The sequence below is a fragment of the Hyla sarda genome, chromosome 9 (assembly GCF_029499605.1).
Source record: "Hyla sarda isolate aHylSar1 chromosome 9, aHylSar1.hap1, whole genome shotgun sequence".
Lineage (NCBI taxonomy): Eukaryota > Metazoa > Chordata > Amphibia > Anura > Hylidae > Hyla > Hyla sarda.
Window position 1 is genome coordinate 18,793,079 of NC_079197.1, and position 22,494 is coordinate 18,815,572.

At 46.4% G+C, this 22,494-nt stretch overlaps 2 protein-coding genes across 2 annotated transcripts in view; one reads left to right on the plus strand and one right to left on the minus strand.

Annotated features, from left to right (window-relative positions):
- Positions 1–14,345, minus strand: part of ZER1 (zyg-11 related cell cycle regulator) — a 35,114-nt gene extending 20,769 nt beyond the window's left edge. Inside the window, exons 1-6 of the mRNA XM_056538831.1 lie at positions 14,061–14,345; positions 8,662–8,922; positions 7,949–8,099; positions 6,166–6,605; positions 3,461–3,637; positions 2,894–3,008 (exon numbers count right to left, since the gene is read on the minus strand). Of these exons, the coding sequence (XP_056394806.1) occupies positions 2,894–3,008; positions 3,461–3,637; positions 6,166–6,605; positions 7,949–8,099; positions 8,662–8,819 (1,041 nt within the window). The 5' untranslated portion in view covers positions 8,820–8,922; positions 14,061–14,345. The remainder of the gene's footprint in view (positions 1–2,893; positions 3,009–3,460; positions 3,638–6,165; positions 6,606–7,948; positions 8,100–8,661; positions 8,923–14,060) is intronic.
- Positions 13,855–22,494, plus strand: part of TBC1D13 (TBC1 domain family member 13) — a 39,536-nt gene continuing 30,896 nt past the window's right edge. Inside the window, exon 1 of the mRNA XM_056538832.1 lies at positions 13,855–14,024. Within this exon, the coding sequence (XP_056394807.1) occupies positions 13,870–14,024 (155 nt within the window). The 5' untranslated portion in view covers positions 13,855–13,869. The remainder of the gene's footprint in view (positions 14,025–22,494) is intronic.

Here is a 22,494-nt window from a genome sequence, read left to right on the forward strand (position 1 = left end):
AACGCCGGGTACTCAGCTAGTGGTAAATAAAAAATCTTTTTTAATGTACTTTGTTAAAAAAAAAGAAAATGAAGTCTTTTATGTGTCTCCCTACTTGTCCACAGCACATTTACCCCCATCTCTTGCACAGACTTTGGACTCCTGCTGGCCTGGCAGAAGTCCAAAATCAGGAAATGCAGTCTGGAGTGCTGAGGGGTGTGTGTACAGCCTTAGCCAATCATAGCTCATCTCACACTGAACTGCTCTGGGCTGTGTGTAGCAGAGCGAGGGAGGAAGTTCTCCCCTGTATGGCTTCAGATGATGTCACACCTGCTGGGGAACGCCCCTTCCCAGTCTGTGAATCTGAGAACGAGCAGAAAATACAGAGCAAAATCAAGGTAGAAAACTAAAAAAATTATAAAAATAATGGCAGGGGGTGGTTTATTATGATGGGGGCAGTGACCTGGGAAGATTATAAAATTTAATAAGACCATGACAGGTTCTCTTAAACAATTATTTATTTATTTTTAAAGCACAAAGTGCTGCAAAAATACGTATAATTATGCCCCCTTGTCATTATGGTATTTATTTCTTTTTTTTATAAAGAAGTGTATATAGTAGTAGGTAGGGATCGACCGATATTGATTTTTTAGGGCCAATACCGATACCAATAATGTGTGACCTTTCAGGCCGATAGCTGATAACTTATACCAATATTCCGGTATAAGTTATCGGCTATTCCCCCCCCAGAAGCCACTGCAGATCAATGATTTAAAGCGGGCGCTTTAAATCAATGAACTGCAGCGGCTTTTGCGGGGCCAGAGACCGCCACCGCCATCCACTTCTCTCCCCCTGTCTGTCCTGGGGTCCTCCCTAGTCCAACCACCACCGCCGCTGCCCCATTGCCTCCCCCATCCCCGGTTTTATAATTACCTGTTCCCGGGGCCCGGGTCCGTGCTACTTCTGGCTCCGGTGGCGTCCTGAGCTGTCACTGTGTGCACTGATGGTGACGTCGCGTTGAGGATGTCACTTATCGCGCAGGACGCCGCAGGAGCCAGAAGTAGCGCGGACCCCGGGGCCCGGGAACAGGTAATTATAAAACCGGGGATGGGGGAGGCAATGGGGCAGCGGCGGCGGTCTCGGGGCGAGGCGGGCATTATTGTCATATCGGAAAGGTAATTTCCGATACCGATAATGCCCAAAATCGTGAATATCGGCAGATAATCAGTTTATCCCTAGTAGTGGGAACTAAAAGCTATGATTTTTACAGTGGGCCAAATACAGCCCCCCTGACACTGCAGAGCTGACCTGGGTTTTACTTCATCTACATGTAAATCATAGATGCCCTTTAAGGACTGTATACATGGCGCTTATTGAGGGCCATTATACAGTGATAAGGAAGGCAGGGAGGAAAATATACAGCCTCTGCCTTCTCTTCAGAAAGTCTGTGTCTACAGCCGCCTCCGCTCTCCTGCAGCTCCAGACTCTGCAAGCACGTGCAGTAACTTATTTGCGGACAAACCAAGCAGAAATTTCTAGTCATCTCGCAGACATCAAGTAAAGCCCCTTTCACACTGCCGTTGTGCCCTATCGGAAAAGGTCCGTTAGGCACTTATTTATTTTTTTGTGCCTTTAAAGGGGAACAAACTGTTCCGAACGCTGGAGACGGGAGCTCGTGACGTCAAAGCCCCGCCCCCTCATGCCGTCACGGCATGAGGGGGCGGGGTTATGACATCAAGAGCTCCCGCCGCCGGCTCCAGCGTTTGGAACAGTTTGTTCCAAACACTGACCAGCAGAGTACCCCTTTAACGTCTGTTATCCAGACAGGCACAACGGGCAACAACGGGTCCCGACAGATCCCATTCACTATTATGGGGTCCGTCGGCCGCGATTGTTATTTGACAGGAGTAGCGGGAGAAAAAGACATTGTGTGATGTATTTTTTTCTCCCGCTATTCTCCCCGTGTCCCTGACATACATCGCACTGCCGCGTCAACATGGCAGTGTGAAAGAAGCCTTAAAGGGGTTGTCCGCACAGCATTTATTTTATACATCTGCTCTGAAAAGGGTTAAAGTATGTTATATAAAAAAATAAAAAAAATAAAAGTTTTTTTCCTCGATAACCCCTTTAAGGGGTCCTCTCATGACAATAATCCTATGGCCGAATTGGGCAGCTAAAATGCCTTAGCTGAGTGGCGCTGGTAAGAAATAGGTAAAATGTAATACCACATTTTCCCCTGCAGAGAGCACTGCGGGAGAAATTTACAGCTAAGGACATCTTTTCAATAACACTTAAAGGGCGGCCGAGGGGGACTTTATAACTTAAAGGGGTATTCCAGGGGAAAAAAAAATTTCTTATATCAACTGGCTCCAGAAAGTTAAACAGATTTGTAAATTACTTCTATTAAAAAATCTTAATCCTTTCAATAATTATCAGCTGCTGAAGTTGAGTTGTTCTTTACTGTCTGGCAACAGTGCTCTCTGCTGACATCTCTGCTTGTCTTGGGAACTGTAGAGAGTAGAAGAGGTTTGCTATGGGGATTTGCTTCTAAACTGGGCGGTTCCTGAGACACGTGTCATCAGAGAGCACTTAGAAAGAAAAGAACAACTCAACTTCAGCAGCTCAAGTACTGAAAGGATTGAGATTTTTTTATAGAAGTAATATACAAATCTGTTTAACTTTCTGGAGCCAGTTGATATATAAAAAAAAGTTTTTTTCCTGGATAACCCCTTTAATATCTTCACCATCCCTGGGGGCAAAAATGTCCCCTGGGGATGGTGAGGATAACGATTTTAGCATATATAACACGTTGTCAAGCTTTATATATGCTAAAATCTACTGATTGGGTCCCTTACTTCCGGTAAAGTATTGTTATACTGAGACAAGGCCTGTAAGTGCATACAGTAGACCTTACCTTGTAAGCTGGGATATGGATGAGGCGGCAGAGAGATGTTTCAAAAAGACCCAGGAACTGTAATGGCCGCTTCAAAGATCGGAACGGAATGATGCTGCTCTTACTGGGGTCAGTGCTGAATGGAGACAGGACACAAGAATCACCTTCTGACAGCGGGAGAATGGACTCTATAGATTTACTTACAGTAGGACATGTCTTGAGGATTAGCCTGGGTTCACACCAAGTGTTGTCCATACAGGGACCAGATCTGGCTGAGAGATGGGAAGACCAGGCGCTCCTGTATCCCAGCCAGACCCGGTCCCCATCTCATTCATTTGAATGAGCCGACCCGAGTAAGATAGTGACTCCGGTCGGCTCAATTTTGCCCCGTATCCGGTTTTCTGGCCAGACTGAAAACTGTGGTATGCTGCGGTTTTCAGTCCGGCCAGAAAACCGTATACGGGGCTGAGATGGGGGCCGGGTCCTGCTTGGATACGAGAGCGCCCGGTTTTCCCATCCCCCAGCTGGATCCAGTCCTCGTATGGACAAAACGTAATGTGAACTCAGCCTAAGTTGTTTAGATCTTACCTGGGAGGACCCAACTCGTCATCCATCTTCGACATAGCGCAGTTGTCCAGCATCATATGACCAGAAATGTCTAAAGATACTAGGTCATCCAGGTTCTGCACAAATAGGTTTAGAACCTTGCGGGTGAGTTTGAACTTGTAGTAACTTGAAAGTCTATCACGGGAAATATCCAGGTGCCTAGAGTCACGGAAGGAAAGAGAGATACAAGAACATGAGACCTGGTGAGATACAGTCCAAGCAATGGGTGAATGTATTCACAGGGGCTTACGTTCTATTTGGTAAACAAACTAAAGATTCTATATACGGTTTCACACTTTAGATAATACTATGTAAAGGTCTTCCATGATGTAGCACCAACCCCTTAAAAAGCCTTCCTAAATAAATATTCAGATATACACATAGCGAGAACTCATTTCATTCAATGCCTACAAAATAAAGGAAGTAAAAACAGCATAGCACTGCCTCTATCTCTTAGTGTAAATGATGTAGATACAGATAGTACTGCCTCATCTCCCTATAAATGATGTAGATACAGATAGTACTGTCTCCTCTCATCTCTCCCTATAAATGATGTAGATACAGATAGTACTGCCTCCTCATCTCTCCCTATAAATGATGTAGATACAGATAGTACTGCCTCATCTCTCCCTATAAATGATGTAGATACAGATAGTACTGTCTCCTCTCATCTCTCCCTATAAATGATGTAGATACAGATAGTACTGCCTCCTCATCTCTCCCTATAAATGATGTAGATACAGATAGTACTGCCTCCTCTCATCTCTCCCTATAAATGATGTAGATACAGATAGTACTGTCTCCTCTCATCTCTCCCTATAAATGATGTAGATACAGATAGTACTGCCTCCTCTCATCTCCCTATAAATGATGTAGATACAGATAGTACTGCCTCCTCTCATCTCTCCCTATAAATGATGTAGATACCAATAGTACTGCTTCCCCCTCATCTCTTCCTATAAATGATGTAGATACAGATAGTACTGCCTCCTCTCATCTCCCTTTAAATGATGTAGATACAGATAGTACTGTCTCCCTCATCTCTCCCTATAAATGATGTAGATACAGATAGTACTGCCTCCTCTCATCTCTCCCTATAAATGATGTAGATACAGATAGTACTGCCTCCTCTCATCTCCCTATAAATGATGTATATAAAGATAGTACTGCCTTCTCTCATCTCCCAATACATGATGTAGATACAGATAGTACTGCCTCCTCTCATCTCCCTATAAATGATGTAGATACAGATAGTACTGCCTCCTAATCTCTCCCTATAAATGATGTAGATACAGATAGTACTGCCTCCTCTCATCTCCCTATAAATGATGTAGATACAGATAGTACTGCCTTCTCTCATCTCCCTATACATGATGTAGATACAGATAGTACTGCCTCCTCTCATCTCCCTATAAATGATGTAGATACAGATAGTACTGCCTCCTAATCTCTCCCTATAAATGATGTAGATACAGATAGTACTGCCTCCTCATCTCTCCCTATAAATGATGTAGATACAGATAGTACTGCCTCCTAATCTCTCCCTTTAAATGATGTAGATACAGATAGTACTGTCTCCCTTATCTCTCCCTATAAATGATGCAGATACAGATAGTACTGCCTCCCCCTCATCTCTCCCTATAAATGATGTAGATACAGATAGTACTGCCTCATCTCATCTCCCTATAAATTATGTAGATACAGATAGTACTGCCTCCTAATCTCTCCCTATAAATGATGTAGATACAGATAGTACTGCCTCCTCATCTCGCCCTATAAATGATGTAGATACAGATAGTACTGCCTCCTCTCATCTCCCTATAAATGATGTAGATACAGATAGTACTGCCTTCTCTCATCTACCTATAAATGATGTAGATACAGATAGTACTGCCTCCTCTCATCTCCCTATAAATGATGTAGATACAGATAGTACTGCCTTCTCTCATCTCCCTATATATGATGTAGATACAGATAGTACTGCCTCCTCTCATCTCCCTATAAATTATGTAGATACAGATAGTACTGCCTCCTAATCTCTCCCTATAAATGATGTAGATACAGATAGTACTGCCTCATGTCTCCCTATAAATGATGTAGCTACAGATAGTACTGCCTCCTCTCATCTCCCTATAAATGATGTAGATACCAATAGTACTGCTTCCCCCTCATCTCTTCCTATAAATGATGTAGATACAGATAGTACTGCCTCCTCTCATCTCCCTTTAAATGATGTAGATACAGATAGTACTGTCTCCCTCATCTCTCCCTATAAATGATGTAGATACAGATAGTACTGTCTCCTCTCATCTCTCCCTATAAATGATGTAGACATAGATAGTACTGCCTCCCCACATATCTCCTTGTAAATGGTGAAGATAGTACTGCCTTCCCTTATTTCATCCTGTAAACTATACAGGTACAGATAGTACTACCCTAGGTATCAGACGGTGGTTATTAATGGTCCAGCTGACTGGCTGAGAGGAACGTCACTTGCGCTTGTCTCCAAGAGTGTGGGCAGGAGTGTGCCACGGACAGGTAAGTAGAAGGTCCAGTACAGGAGATCGCTGAGAGTCCCAGTGGTCGAACCCAAAGCGATAAGGCACTTATCCCCTATCCAGTGGATAGGGGATGAGTTTCAGTTCCCTGGAGTACCCCTTTAAGAAGCATCCAACTTGCTACCATACCTGAGTTTCCGTAGCTGTACAATGATTCGGATATGTTCATCAGATAGGTCCATGTTGTACAAGATTAGAGACACCAATGTGTCTTTCCAATGAGTCAGAAAGCTGATGTCATTCATCTGAAGTCCCGAAAGATTTAGAGCTTTAAGACAAACTAGTGGGCGCAGCATCATCTCTACATCCACCCCTTTGGTGATGCAGCCAAGGTTTAAAAAGCGAAGCTGTTGGAAACCTTGGAAGGTGAAGTCCCGGGACAGGATCTGACGGGTGGGGTTCACCAGACAGTCAGTGTCATCGTAGCGGCCCAGGTGCTCCTCTTCAAAAAATATGTTGCTGCAGCCAAAGAGGCTTAGGGACACCAGGGTGGACTTGAAATTGGCCAGGGTCTGTAGACTCTTTGCGGTCAGCCTCTCGCAGTTTGTAAGATACAGTTCAACCAGGTCCTATGGGAATGAGGAAGAACTTGTGGTAAATGGGTTGGGTCAACAGACAACAAGAATATACGGTATATGCATACAATGTGCCATAATAGTTCTCTGAACACCCCTTTAAGTCAGTGGTTCCCAACCAGGATGCCTCCAGCTGCTGCAAAACTACAACTCCCAGCATGCCCGGACAGCCTTTGGCTGTCCGGGCATGCTGGGAGTTGTAGATTTGCAAAAGCTGGAGGCACCCAGGTTGGGAAACACTGCCTTTAAAGGGGAACTCCGCCGAAAAACATCTTATCCCCTATCCAAAGTCTGTGGTCAGACTGGAAAGAATTACACAACTTCCTCTGGAGCATACAGCAGCTGATAAGTACTGGAAGGATTAAGATGATTTTAATAGAACTAACTTACAAATATGTACAACTTTCTGGCACCAGTTGATTAAAAAAATATATATATATACACATTGTTTTCCACCGGAGTACCCCTTTAATCTATCAATCAAGACTGACTGGGCAGGCCGAATCCATCAGAGACCACTCTTATGACTCGTAGTTCAGGCAGTACAAACTTTGGACTCCTGCTGGCCTGGCAGAAGTCCAAACACAGGAAATGCTGAGGGGGGTGTGTGCAGCCTTAGCCAATTATAGCTCATCTCATACTGAACTGCTCTGGGCTGTGTGTAGCAGAGTGAGGGAGGAAGTTCTCCCCTGTATGGCTTCAGATGATGTCACGCCTGCTGGGTAACGCCCCTACCCAGTCTGTGAATATGACTGAGACTGAGCAGAAAATACAGAGCAATATCAAGGTAGAAAACTAAAAAATAATTAAAAAAATAAAGGCAGGGGGTGGTTTATCATGATGGGGGGAGTGAACTGGGAGGATTATAACATTTAACAAGATCATGAGAGGTTCTCTTTAATGGTACCCCAACATAAAGGGAGTATTGGCGTATACCCCAGTTTACCTTCGTGCAAATCTTCTGGAAAATACGCCGACAGCGGAGCAAGCACGGAAACAAAATACAGCGCCTGCAGCCTGACTAACCTAAGGTTACAGTTCTCGATGACAACAGCATTAATAAGCAAAGCGACAAGCAAAACCAATGCGGGTGATACAATGGCGATAGCACAGATTACACCCAGATCAGATGATTCCCTGCCAAGCGTCATGTAAACCAATCTGTTCGCCAGCAGATCACGTTGCCGCGTCTTGGCAGTCGTTTCCTGTCTCTGAATCAAGGGAGTGAAGTCAATACAAGTAGATCTAAGATAAAGGTCGCCCTTTGTCGCCTGCCGATATCCAGGACCTGAAAATAAATACATTTAAAAAAAAGACACAGGTCCTGTTATGCTTACCTGTTTAGCAATCGCTTCCAGATCTTGGTCCTGGACAATGTCCTCCCTTAAATGCAGGCGGGTGAGTCGCGTGCTCTGCGGCTCCGAGAACAGAGTGAAGAAACTTTCGTGGGGTTCAAAAGTGCTGTCGGCGTTCACCAGCTCAATGTACCTGGGAAAAGAAGAAGAGGTATCGGCGACATCCGGTTACTGGGTCGCTCTCAGCCCTATACATAGTGAGCTGCTCACACTGTAAACCAGTGTTTCCCAACCAGTGCGCCTCCAGCTGTTGCAAAACTACAACTCCCAGCATGCTCGGACAGCCTTCGGCTGGGGACAACACATCATTTGCTGGGACTTGTAGTTTTGTAACAACTAGAGAGACAGGTTGGGGAATTCCGATCTGCAACAGCTGGAGGCACCCTGGTTGGGAAACACTGCTGTTAAAGGGGTACTCCGGCCCTAAGACATCTTATCCCCCCGCAATCTTGCATTCAGCACCCACCTCGGGGAGCTGCATGCCGCGCTGCCAGCTCAGAATCTCGTCCGCCACGCCCCCTCCCATAGACTTGCATAGCAGGGGCGGGGCGATAGTCCGACCCCGTGGTCGTCACACGGCAGAATCTGAGCTGGCAGCGTGGCGTGCAGCTCCCCGGGGTGGGTGCTGAATGCATGGGATAAGATGTTATAGGGCCGGAGTACCCCTTTAAAAATAGGGACAACACGTCACTTACTCGTTCACTAGCCGGTCACAGATTTCGCTGGGCAGGAAGATATCTGGATGTAGACGGAGAATCTCGTTGTCTAAGAGGTAGCAGAGCGTCCCCTTCAGGTTGCGGAGGCAGAAGTCGGTGCAGATGGTCATGAGAGATTCTGGGCTGTCTGTCGCCATCTTGGTGCGTTGTTGTAGAGGAAAATTGGATGGATATAATGGGCACCAAATAGACGGATGCCCTTCTCCAAGGTTAACTTCTCTGGAACATTGAAGTGCAGCTCTGAAGGGATAAAAGAATCCTCATTAGAAGTCAGGAAGAGCAAGTCTCACTGCGGCGCATTCAGGCTACATATACGGCTCGATCTAATAAAGGAAACCGAAGTTAAAGTGGTACCAGAAAGTTATATAGATGTGAAAATTACTTCTATATAAAAATATTAAAGGGGTACTCCGGTGCTTAGACATCTTATCCCCTATCTAAAGGATAGGGGATAAGATGCCTGATCGCGGGAGTCCTGCCGCTGGGGACCCTGGGGATCTTGCACGCAACACCCCGTTTGTAATCAGTCCCCGTGTTCGCTCCGGGTCTGATTACGGGCGACCACTCGGCCGGCGGTGTGTGACGTCACGCCTCCGCTCCCGTGTGATGTCATGCTCCGCCCCTCAATGCAAGCCTATGGGAGGGGACGTGATAGCTGTCACGCCCCCTCCCATAGGTTTGCATTGAGGGGCGGAGCGTGATGTCACATGGTGGCCGAGGCGTGACGTCACACGCCGCCGGCCTTGTGGTCGTCGGTAATCAGACCCGGAGCGAACACACTCCGGGGACTGAATACAAATGGGGTGCCGCGTGCAAGATCCCTGGGGTCCCCAGCGGCGGGACTCCTGCGATCAGGCATCTTATCCCCTATCCTTTGGATAGGGGATAAGATGTCTAAGCACCGGAGTACCCCTTTAATCCTTCCAGTACTTATCAGCTGCTGTATGCTCCAGAGGAAGTTGTGTAGTTCTTTCCAATCTGACCAGGGTGCCCTCTGCTGACACCTCTGTCCGAGTCAGGAACTGTCCAAATCCCCATAGCGAACCTATCCTACTCTGGACAGTTCCTGACACGGACAGAGGTGGCAGCAGAGAGCACTGAGGTCAGACTGCATGCTGGGAGTTGTAGTTTTGCAACAGCTGTATTAAAGACTATCTATCATTATACTAATAGAACCCACAATTCAACGCTGGGTCAAGATCCAAGGTTGGCACCCATGATCAGAGTCCTTTGTGGCATCGGTGCTCATATACCCCGATAGGACAACCCCTACACATATACCTATTAGAAATTCTAAGCATCATATGGGTCATAGTGGGTCATCATTTAGGGAACTGGATCTCAAATACCAGATGGGGTATTTGAGATGCAGTTCCCTAAATGATGACCCACTGGAGGGCCATTGAGTGCCCCTTTATCTCTTGGGGGTTATGGGTCAGATAGTAGACACCTGGGATATGCTTAGAAGCCCCAGCTGACAGATAACTTCTCTACAACGTCCCAGGGCATGCTGCTACTTGTAGTTTCTTACCAAGAGCACAGAAGCGGTCTATGGTTGTGCAGTGATTCTGGGCATCAGATTACACAGGGTCATTGAACTTTAACAGCAAGCTCCAATGGTGCACGAACCTTAAAGGGGTACTCCAGGGTACTATACTTATCCCCGATCCAAAGGATAAAGGATAAGTCACTGATCATGGGGGCCTGAGCGCTGGGGTGATCTCCGGAATGGGGCCCGGCCTATCACTCGTCCTCAGAGCAGCCCTCACCCTCGGAAACATGCAGGAGTGACATCCCGCCCAGCCAATCACAGGCTGACATAGGGGTACCATATTGGCTGTCACCCCTGCACTTCTCTAAGGGTGGGGGCCCCTCTGCTCCAAAGACAGGTGAGTAGCCCGGAGATCGCCCCACCGCTCAGACCCCCCCGCGATCAGACACTTCTCCCCATATTCTATGGATAAGGGATAAGAGTAGTTACCCGGACAATCCCTTTAATATCCCGTACATATAAATAATACCGTACACAATTATAGTAATAAGAACCTGTTCACTGCTGGCAGGTGACAGGACGGTCGGAATCCGCCGCTATAATTTCCTCCCTGAGTCACCGGCACAATATGATCCCGATCGGCACTATGTGAACTATTATAGACACAACGCCATCACCCGCTGAGAGATAACAGCTTCATGACTAATGGATACCAGACGCCTCCATTCATGTGAGGAAGCACAGATACTATCCAAGCCTCACACATGGATCTCCACTTTATTAAAGGAGATATCCAGTGGTGAAAAATGTATCCCTTATCCTAAGGATAGGGGATAAGTTTCAGATTGCGGGGGGGCCGACTGCTGGGGCCCCCCGCGATTTCCTCTACGGGGCCCCGACAGCCCGCGGGAAGGGGGCGTGTTGACTACCCCTCAATACAACTCTATGGCAGTGCCGGATTGCTGCCTCCGGTAATCTCCCACTCTGCCATAGCTCTGTATTGAGGGGGCGTGTCGGCCGCCACTTCGTACGGTGGCCAACACCCGCTATCTGGCCAGCAAGTTGGGGCCCCGTACAGGAGATCGAAGGGGGCCCCAGCAGTCGGACCCCCCGCGATCTGAAACTTATCCCCTATCCTAAGGATAGGGGATAAGTTTTTCACCACTGGACTACTCCTTTAAGGGTTATATATTGGAAATGATCCAATACCATTTAACCTGCAGACAACAACAATGCCATAGAGGTGACGATGATGACATCCGGTCACAGCTATGACACAGGGGACAGACGAAAAAACGGAGAGGATATTGGGTTATTACAAGATCACTGCACCGTGTAAAGCAGGAGTTCTCAACCAGGGGTACGCCAAGGGATATGCGGGGGGAACGGCAATTCACTGACAAACACCGGCCATGCATTGGACGGTATTTGTCAGCGCAGAGCGGGGATTGGACGCCGCAGTCGCCGTGGCAGCTCACTGTATTGTGCCGTGGCAACTTTACATGAGCTGCAGTGGTTGCCGGGCCTGACGGGTGATGTCCCTGACGTCGTTGCACAGAGGCGCCGCCACAGTATAGAAGGACGTCACCCATCAGTGCGGCCCACCGACTCCCACCTAACGGGATAGACAAAGACCTGGTAAGTGTTACACCGCAGTATGGGAGGGTGTTATTGTATGTATCTCATATATTGGCCCAGGGGGATCGGAGGGGGGGATAATGGCACAAGGGAATTAATATGGAGGGGGGGGGGGGATAATGGCACAAGGGAATTAATATGGAGGGGGGGGGGAATAATGGCACAAGGGAATTAAAATGGAGGGGGGGGGAATAATGGCACAAGGGAATTAAAATGGAGGGGGGGGAATAATGGCACAAGGGAATTAATATGGAGGGGGGGGGATAATGGCACAAGGGAATTAATATGGAGGAGGGGGGGAATAATGGCACAAGGGAATTAATATGGAGGGGGGGAATAATGGCACAAGGGAATTAATATGGAGGGGGGGGAATAATGGCACAAGGGAATTAATATGGAGGGGGGGAATAATGGCACAAGGGAATTAATATGGAGGGGGGGGAATAATGGCACAAGGGAATTAATATGGAGGGGGGGAATAATGGCACAAGGGAATTAATATGGAGGGGGGAATAATGGCACAAGGGAATTAATATGGAGGGGGGGAATAATGGCACAAGGGGATTAATATGGAGGGGGGGATAATGGCACAAGAGAATTAATATGGGTGGGGGGAATAATGGCACAAGGGAATTAATATGGAGGGGGGGGGGAATAATGGCACAAGGGAATTAATATGGAGGGGGGGGGATAATGGCACAAGAGAATTAATATGGAGGGGGGGGATAATGGCACAATGGAATTAATATGGAGGGGGGGGAATAATGGCACAAGGGGATTAATATGGAGGGGGGGATAATGGCACAAGAGAATTAATATGGGTGGGGGGAATAATGGCACAAGGGAATTAATATGGAGGGGGGGGGGAATAATGGCACAAGGGAATTAATATGGAGGGGGGGGATAATGGCACAAGAGAATTAATATGGGTGGGGGGAATAATGGCACAAGGGAATTAATATGGAGGGGGGGGGAATAATGGCACAAGGGAATTAATATGGAGGGGGGGATAATGGCACAAGAGAATTAATATGGAGGGGGGGGATAATGGCACAAGGGAATTAAGTATGGCATTAGTATCACATTAGATAGGTAAGCACACGCCAATATAAAATTAAGTACTTTTATGACTTATTTTGTCCACAGGTACCCCCCACGCATAAGTTTCGCACGAGGGGTACCTGCGGACATACTTTCACCCTTTCGGGGTACAGTTGCAAAAAAGGTTGAGAACCACTGGTGTAAAGGGAGAGCGGTACAGTAATGGTATATAAGGCAATCGCTTATCGCGCAATTCCCTTATATAATCTTTAAGGCAGGGTTTGACAAACCCCAAGTTACCATGGCAACTAAGAATTTCTCTTATCAACAGGGGGTTTAAGTGTTTAAAAAAAATAAAAATAAATAAAATTACTGTTTTACTTACCTCCACCTCTGTGCTGATCCCCTGTTCTGCCTCTGGCCGGCACCACAATCAGCGGCCGTCGCCAGTCCCGCTCAGGTGTACAGTGTGTAACCCAGTGTTTCCCAATCAGGATGCCTCCAGCTGTTGCAAAACTATAACTCCCCCTACAGTATAGGTCAGTGTCTCCCAACCGGGGTGTCTACAGCTGTTGCAAAACTACAACTCCCAGAATGCCCGGACAGCCGTTGGCTGTCCGGGCATACTGGGAGTTGCAGCTTTGCAACAGCTGGAGGCACCCCGGTTGGGAAACACTGGTGTAACCACTGATCTACTAAACTATAAGAATGAAGAGAGGCATCACTGAACATCAAAGAAGATTTACTATCGAGGAGTCTGGGAAAACTGGGTGACACCCTCTGAAGGAGCTGTAATCATAGCCAGGACTGTCACCCAGCTTTTCCAGACTCCTGAAGGACAAACCCCCCTACTTATTTTCTATGATAAGGGAGGAATCCCTGCAAATCTAAGCAGATTTACTGGCCCAAAGTCTGAGAAAGCTGAGTGACCTCTATACTGATGACCATACTGGGAGTCATCCAGCTTTCCCAGACTCCTGAACAACACATATGTCAACTAATTCTGCGATCCGACAATGGAGGATGCACCCGAACAGATAACACATCTGCCATTCAGGGGTCAAGAAAAGCTGGATGGGAAGTTTAACGGCCATACTGGTTGTCACCCAGCTTTCCTAGTAGGAGAAGGTGACATTCGGCAGATCGGGGTGAGATGCTCCGTATACAACAGGTATGAAGAACCGCGGGTCACCGGACATGTCCTCACCTCCTAATCCCCGGTCAGATGTGCCGCAGCCTCCTATCCGTCCAGTACCGAAGGCCGGGCCCGGATCACCCTGTATGTGCCCCGGGGGCTCCGCGATGTTCCGCTTCGGTCCCTTCTGCTCGGTTCCGGGCCGTCCTCACAGCCGATCCTCCTCCTCCTGCTCACAGGGCATCCTTCGGGCTCCGCTGTCAACAAATTCTAACGTCACTTCCGCTCTGCCCCCATAGCAACCAGACCGCTTGTATCACTTTAGTCCTTCCCTGAAAAACAAGGCACGCAGCACTTGAGTTCCGCGTGTAGAAACGGCCGCATACATATGAGTGTATTGCAAGTTGTATGACCGAAACGGAGGTCTCCTCCCCGACCTCTATGACAGCAGATTCCCTTTAAAATAGATCAGTGATTGTCAAAGTGCCCCTAGAACTGTGACACCCACAACTCCATCAGTGCCCCCATAATAATCATAGCAGTGACATGTCCCCCATCACAGTGACTTTGACAACAATAATAGCCATGGTGCCCCAAAAAGTGCCAGCCACAGTTCCCTCAATTGATGCCAGCCACAGTTAACCCATTTAGAGGGGTAATCCCCTGGATAACCTTTCTTTTTATTTTTATTTTTAAATCAACTGGTGCCAGAAAAATTAAACAGATTTGTAAATTACTTATATCTAAATTTTGTAATCCTTCTAGTACTTATCAGCTTCTATTTGCTCCACAGGAAGTTCTTTCCTTTTGGAATTTCCTTCCTGTCTGACCACAGTGCCCTCTGCTGACACCTATGTCCAAGTCAGGAACTGTCCAGAGCAAAGAGAGGTTTGCTATGGGGATTTGCTACTACTCTGGATAGTTCCTAAAAGGAACAGAGGTGTCAGCAGAGTGCACTGTGGTCAGACAGAAGAGAAATTCAAAAAGAAAAGAACTTCCTCTGGAGCATACAGAAGCTGATAAGTACTAAAAGGATTAAGATTTTTAAATAGAAGTCATTTACAAATCTGTTTAACTTTATGGCACCCGTTGATTTAAAAAAAATATATGTTTTCTAAGGGAATAACCCTTTAAGGCCACCAGCTGTTTTTGACCACTGCATCCTTCTTTACCCTTCTTTAAACCAGTATGGCTTTGCCCCCGATATTTTCAGGTCGTGGCCTGGGCTAACCCTGATGTATTAGGGCAAATGGACATTATAGAACAGACCAACCTCAAGGAGCCAGAGAGGATTTCACGCTTGTGGAATAGGGCCTCTTTCATACCACCGTTGTGACACGGTAGTGTGACGGCCGGCGGTGAAAATAGCGGGAGAAAAAATACAGCTTGCGCCGTCTTTCTCTCCCGCTGAAAAAAAGCTGCGCCCGGCGGACCACATTGACTATAACGAGGTCCATCGGTACCCGCTGTTGCCCATTGCACTCTGTCAAACTCAGGGGGGGGAAAAAGAGAGAGAGAGCTTGACGGCGGTTCTTGACAAGGCGCAACGGTAGTGAGAAAGAAGCCTAAGCCTGGCCATATATATCATAGTCATCCATTTCTTGGAAAAACCAGTATGTAATGTTATATTTTTATTTTCGGGTGCAGTTTCTTTTTAATTCAATGGGTCATACATGAAATGTAACTACTGGGTTTTAGAAGTGTTAGGCTATGTTCACATCTCGGAATGTCCGCATGGAAAATCTCTGTGTGGACACCTAATGGTGGGCACTACCTGTTTACTGGGGGGGGGGGGGGGGGACTTTCTCACTACTGTGGATGACATACGGTACTTAATGGGGGAACCTACCTACAAACATACCCCCTTTTACTGTGTGGAGCACCACATGGGCATTATTACAGTTTGGGGGACTACAGATGGGGAGATTATATAGAGGCAGGATGCGTGCTGGAAAAGGAAAGAGCCTAAAATGATTGTCACCGCTGGAAGAAGTCATCATGGTGGCTCAGAGAATAAAAAGCAAAGAGAGCGACTCCAAGTGAATAAGGGATGGGATGGGACGGGGTGGGGGCTCAGGACCAAAATTTGTCCTAGGGCCCATGGGATACTAGTTTCACCCCTGGCTCTGTTGATCCCACTGCTGCCACCAAGGATAGGGGATAAGATGTCCCACCGCGGGGGTCGCGCCACTGGGGACCCCCGCAATCTTGTATTCGCCACCCACCTGTTTGAGCTGCACGCCGCCGTGCCAGCTCACAAAAAGCCGGGTGGCGTCCACGGGGCCGGAGTATTGTGACATCACGACTCCGCCCCTGTGTGACGTCACCCCCCCCCCGCTATACAAGTCTATGGGAGGGGGCGTGGCATATGGGGGATAAGATGTCTCAGGGCCGGAGTACCCCTTTAACCCGTTATAGTGCATGCACTATTTCTCCTGTTACTATCTTCCGTCACAAAATAACGGCCGTTATTAATAACGGGTTAAAACAGCTATTATGGGATTTTCTAATGGCCGTATAGGATTTTGGAACTGCCGTTTTACAGCTGATTTTCAGACGGAACTTTGTACGGATCTATAAAACGGAGTAATTTTGTAGTGTGAAAGGGGCCTAAAAAACCTGATTTAAAAAAACGAATGTAACTGGTAATAATGGATGATAAGGCCCCTTTCACACTATAAAATTCATCTGTTAAAACATCCGTTAGAAAAGCCTTAATAACGGATGTTAAACAGATGAACAACATCAGGTAAAACCATTATAATAACGGATAATGGTCATCAGTTATCATCCGTTATTACCAGTTTATTGCATCAGGTTTTTTTTTTTCATCCGTTATTGTAAAATAACTGCAGTAAAAAAGCAGGATGATGCCTGTAGTGTGAAAGGGGTCTTAGGCTCCAGCAGTCACTAAGGGATCGAAGAAGACCACAACACCGTCACGTCTTCAATTGTGCAACAAAGCTTTATTATCACCAAATGATCTATCGTTACCTTGGACAAATGATGCACACCAACAAAAGAACCAACCGTGTAAAATTCTCAGTTTATTAAACTTATATCAAAAATTGCAAGACAAACATTTAAAATAAAGAATGAAATATTAAAAATAAGACACTGACATGACACTACAGAAATGTGGAGATAGCAGGATAAGCACATACACATGGAATACAGGGAAAAACAGATCTTGGAGGAATCCCAGCAGGCACTTCACTCAGATAAATCACTTGTAAGACAAAGGGGGAGATTTATAAAAGCCGTCTATGTCCCCCATCAATATAGACCAATCTACAGAGCGTTAGGCCGGTCTATTGTGCGCCTAATTTATCAAAAGGCGCACGGCTCTTGATAAATTCTGCGCACGGACTTCGGGATCTATGCTTTAGACTGTATTTAAACCTGCTCCAGCACGGTCTGACATTTCGGCGCACTTTCAGCCAATGCGACTTGTCACCGAAAAGTCGCTTTCGATAAATTCAGCACCAACGCATTTTTCTGTCTAAAATAGACCAGAACGCATCATGTTCTAAAAATCGTCTAAAGCAAAAGTCGCAGAAAAGTCGCACATATTTAGACTGCGACTTTCTGTGGGACAAATTTAGACAGGAAAAACCAGTCTAAATCCTTTGATAAATCTCCCCCAAATTATTATAATGAGCAGCAAAGAGAGATATACAAAAGTGTATAGAGCAAAAAATCAAAAGAGGAAAAAAGTGTAAAGAGGAAAAATCATGTGAAAAAGACAGAAACTACACAGAAAACAGCTGAAACTCCATAAGACTTCCTGCCATGTGAGCTGCCAACCTACCAGCTCCAACCCCAACGTACGTTTCGCGTTGTGCTTCGTCAGGGGGCTTGTAGACTAATGATATAACGCTGCCTTAGACCTCTCCATTAGCGTTATGTTCATGGTATTCTTGAGTCCCTAAGTCTATGTGCGGAGGCTGTATGGCTTTAGGCACTGCTCTATAGGCTCCGTATCAGTGCACATGAGCATTAAGGCCGTATCAGTAAATTGCTGGTGATGTCATTATTAAATTGCTGCTTTTCACTATACGGAGGAATGTTAATCGCCGATTGGTCAGGAAGTCCCTTATATGTTCATGACTGAGTCATCTATGGGTGCTGTTATCTGGGTCATGTGGGAAATGTATGGAATGTCTGGGCTATACTTGGAATGAGTTAAGCTGACTACTTTGCTCGTAGTTCGTAAGAACGTGACATCTTTATTAGAAACAAGATACAAACATATTGGGAAAATCTATCCAATTATCTGCTATACGAAAGCCTCAATTTTTGAGCAAGCCTTAGGGTGGGTTCACACCACGATTTTACTATACAGTTTCGGCATAAGGTTTCATAAAAAAAACGTATGCAACCGTACAGAAAACCGCGCCCATAGACTTCCCATTCAAAACCGTATGTACCATAATGTATACGGTTTTCTCCGTTTTTCAAACCATACGGATTTTTACTTTTTTTTTTTTCCGGACAGAAAACCGTGGCCTACCACGGTTTTTGGTCCGTGTGAAAAACTGTATTAAACCGTATACGTTTTTTTTTTAACATGGGAGTCAATGGGAACCGTACAGAACTGTATGTGCGTACGGTTCCATCCGGTTTTCACCATACGGTTTTTGGCTTTGCTCTTTTTTTTCCTTGGAATTTCAATCAAACAAGTGAAACTTTATTCATAATGGAGTGAAAAGTTAAAAACGTATACAGTTTTTTTTCTTAAAAAACGGATGCAACCAGAAATCCTTTTTCAAACCGTATACAGATAAAAAAAAATTACACATTTTGATACAGTTTAGTCAGGTTTTGAGGAATCCGTTTTTTTTTAATCAAAAACCTGATACAAAACTGTATTGCAAAAACGTGGTGTGAACCCACCCTTATCTGGTGCATAAAACAAGTGACTTTTCCCAATTTAGTAGAATTTAGAAAAAAATGGGTGGGGCTTATGGCTTATGAGAGGGGCATGTTTCCCAACCAAGGTGCCTCCAGATGTTGCAAAATACAACTCCCAGCATGCCTGGGCAGCCTTTGGCTGTCCAGGCATGCTGGGAGTTGTATTTTTGAAACAGCTGGAGGCACCCTGGTTGGGAAACACTGCCCTATTAAAGGGGTACTCCGCCCCTAGACATCTTATCCCCTATCCAAAGGATAGGGGATAAGATGTCAGATCGCCGGGGTCCCGCTGCTGGGAACCCCGGGGATCGCTGCTGCAGCACCCCGCTATCATTACTGCGCAGAGCGAGATCACTCTGCACGTAATGACGGGCAATACAGGGGCCGGAGCATCGTTACATCACGGCTCCGCCCCTCGTGACGTCACGGCCCGCCCCCGTCAATACAAGTCTATGGGAAGGGGGCGTGGTGGTCGTCACGCCCCCTGCTATAGACTTGCATTAAGGGGCCGGGCAGTGATGTCATGAGGGGCGGGGCCATGACGTCACGCTGCTCCGGCCCCTGTATCGCTATCGCCCGTCATTACGCACAGAGCGAACTCGCTCTGTGCAGTAATGATGGCTGGGTGATGCAGCGGCGATCCCTGGGGTCCCCAGCAGCGGTACCACAGTGATCTAACATCTTATCCCCTATCCTTTGGATAGGGGATAAGATGCCAGGGGCGGAGTACCCCTTTAAGACATATCCATATGGAAGAAGTAGGCGTCCGCCACCATCAGAATCAATTAGCACAAGCATCGGCGTGCAAATGTTTTGGACTACATCTCCCATGATGCTTTGGCAGCCTTTTGGTTGTAAGAGCATCATGGGAAATGTAGTTGAAAACATTTGCAGTGAGTGACGATGGTTGGCTATGCCTGATGTAGCAGCTGCTACTATATAAAAGAGCTTGGCTTTGTCAGCTGCCTTTGCCCATATGCCGGTGTTTTCAAAAAGTGTGCCTCCAGCTGTTGCAAAACTACCAGCATGTCCGTAAAACACTGCCAAATGTCCTGTTGGATTATATAGACATCATAGATGAAGCTTTCCCTCAGTCAGAACAGGTAGCAGCTTTATTTCAGATTCCACCATGTAATGCCACATTTCACCTGCAGTGGGCACTGTAGTCAGCAATCTGTAGTGTCTCCTATGTGAAATTGGTTTATGCTAATTAAAAGGGGTTCTTCAGGACTTAAAGGAGAACTGAGCTAAAACATCATTCATTTCCCCTGTGCCCGGTCTGCAAAAGCTAAAAAAAAAAAAAAACTTTAACGGGGCACAGGCTCCTTACATGACAGAAAGCTCAGACTATCACCAGCCGAGGAGGGACATTGCTGCAGTTGGCGATACGCTGAGCCTAGTCAGAGTCACCAAGCCCAGGAAGCAGGAAGAAGACCAGCACCGGAAGACCGAGAAGCCGATATCGGCTCAACGGGGGAACATACGAAGGTGAGTTAAAGTTAGTTTTTTTAGTTTTTGCAGCTGGGGATATGAAACATGTTCCAATAAAGTTCTCTTTTAAAATATATCAAAGAATAGGGGATAACATGTCTGATTGTGGGGGTCCCGCCACTGGTGACCCCTGCGATCTCCGCTGCCACACCCCAGTCATCCGGTGCATGGGGCAGACTCCGCTCTGTGCTGGATGACTGGCAAACACAGCCGCCACGCCTCCTCCATTCATGTCAATGGGAGGAGGCGTGATGGCGGTGTACTAGCCGTAACAACCCCTCCCCTAGACATGAATGTAGGGGGTGTGGCATGACGTCACGATCATGGAAGCCCCAGGTTTCCGTGGCTGCGGGGCCGGCCCAGAGATTGCAGGGTGTCTGGTCGTGGGGAACTTTGGATAGGGGATAACATGTATAGGGGGGAATACCCCTTTAAATATTAAAGGGGTATTCCGGACAAAAACATTTTATCTCCTATCCAAAGGATAGAGGATAAGATGTACGATCGCGGGGGTCCGCTGCTGAGACCCCCCACGATCTCCCTGCAGCACCCGCATTCTATGCGGGTGCTGAATCTCCAGTTTCGAAAAACGACGTCACGTCCCCAGTCCTGGAAACCGTGAGGTTTTCGAAACTGGAGATTCAGGACCCGCATAGAATGCGGGTGCTGCAGGGAGGTCGTGGGGGGTCTCAGCAGCAGGCCCCCCACGATCAGACATCTTATCCCCTATCCTTTGGATAGGGGATAAAATGATTTTGCCGGGAATACCCCTTTAAAGTCTTAGCTATAAAATAGGCTATATATATATATATATATATATATATATATATATATATATGTCAACTCTGATAGGTAGGATCTGATTTCAGGGATTTCTGCCAACCAGCACAGTGAAGGGGGCTGCATACATAATGTCCACATTATTGTGTACACAGGCAGGGACTGAATGGGATTAGGTATTATCGAGATGCTGTGCCTGGGATCCCTAATAACACATTTATCTGACCCTGAGATCTCCTTTACCTGCAATACCCTCAATGTCACACTCGCTGGGTCCAAAAAGTTTAGTTTTAACCCCTAGAGGACATATGATGAAAATGAACATCATGGTCCCCTAGTACTTAGCACACCATGACGTGCATTTACATCATGAACATGAAGCGAACACAGGAGCGGCGCTCGCTTCATGAACTGCAGGACCTCACTGATAATGGCGGACATCAGCAGCCTCTGCTCCCTGTTTGGATGTGAAGACACAGGCGGCCATAAAACAGTTAATGTAAGCTCTGCAGGAATATGTCCGCCCTGTAGCGGTATTATTTAGGTCCTCGCATTAGTACTGGGAGTGACTCCAATAGTTTATGCTCTTAGGCAGCTGCTGTAATTCTGTAGTTTCAGAACAAAAGGTATAAAACCCTACATAATGATGACACCATTACAGCTACTACATCACCGTACAGTGTGTACACCACTATATACTGACTGCTGAGGATGATGAGGATACATTGTATAGAGGAGGAGGATGAGGATACATTGTATAGAGGAGGATGAGGATACATTGTATAGAGGAGGATGATGAGGATACATTGTATAGAGGAGGAGGATGAGGATACATTGTATAGAGGAGGAGGAGGAGGATACATTGTATAGAGGAGGATGAGGATACATTGTATAGAGGAGGATGATGAGGATACATTGTATAGAGGAGGAGGATGAGGATACATTGTATGGAGGAGGATGAGGATACATTGTATAGAGGAGGATGATGAGGATACATTGTATAGAGGAGGAGGATGAGGATACATTGTATAGAGGAGGATGATGAGGATACATTGTATAGAGGAGGATGATGAGGATACATTGTATAGAGGAGGATGATGAGGATACATTGTATAGAGGAGGATGATGAGGATACATTGTATAGAGGATGATGAGGATACATTGTATAGAGGAGGATGAGGATACATTGTATAGAGGAGGATGAGGATACATTGTATAGAGGAGGAGGATGAGGATACATTGTGTAGAGGAGGATGATGAGGATACATTGTATAGAGGAGGAGGATGAGGATACATTGTATAGAGGAGGAGGAGGATACAT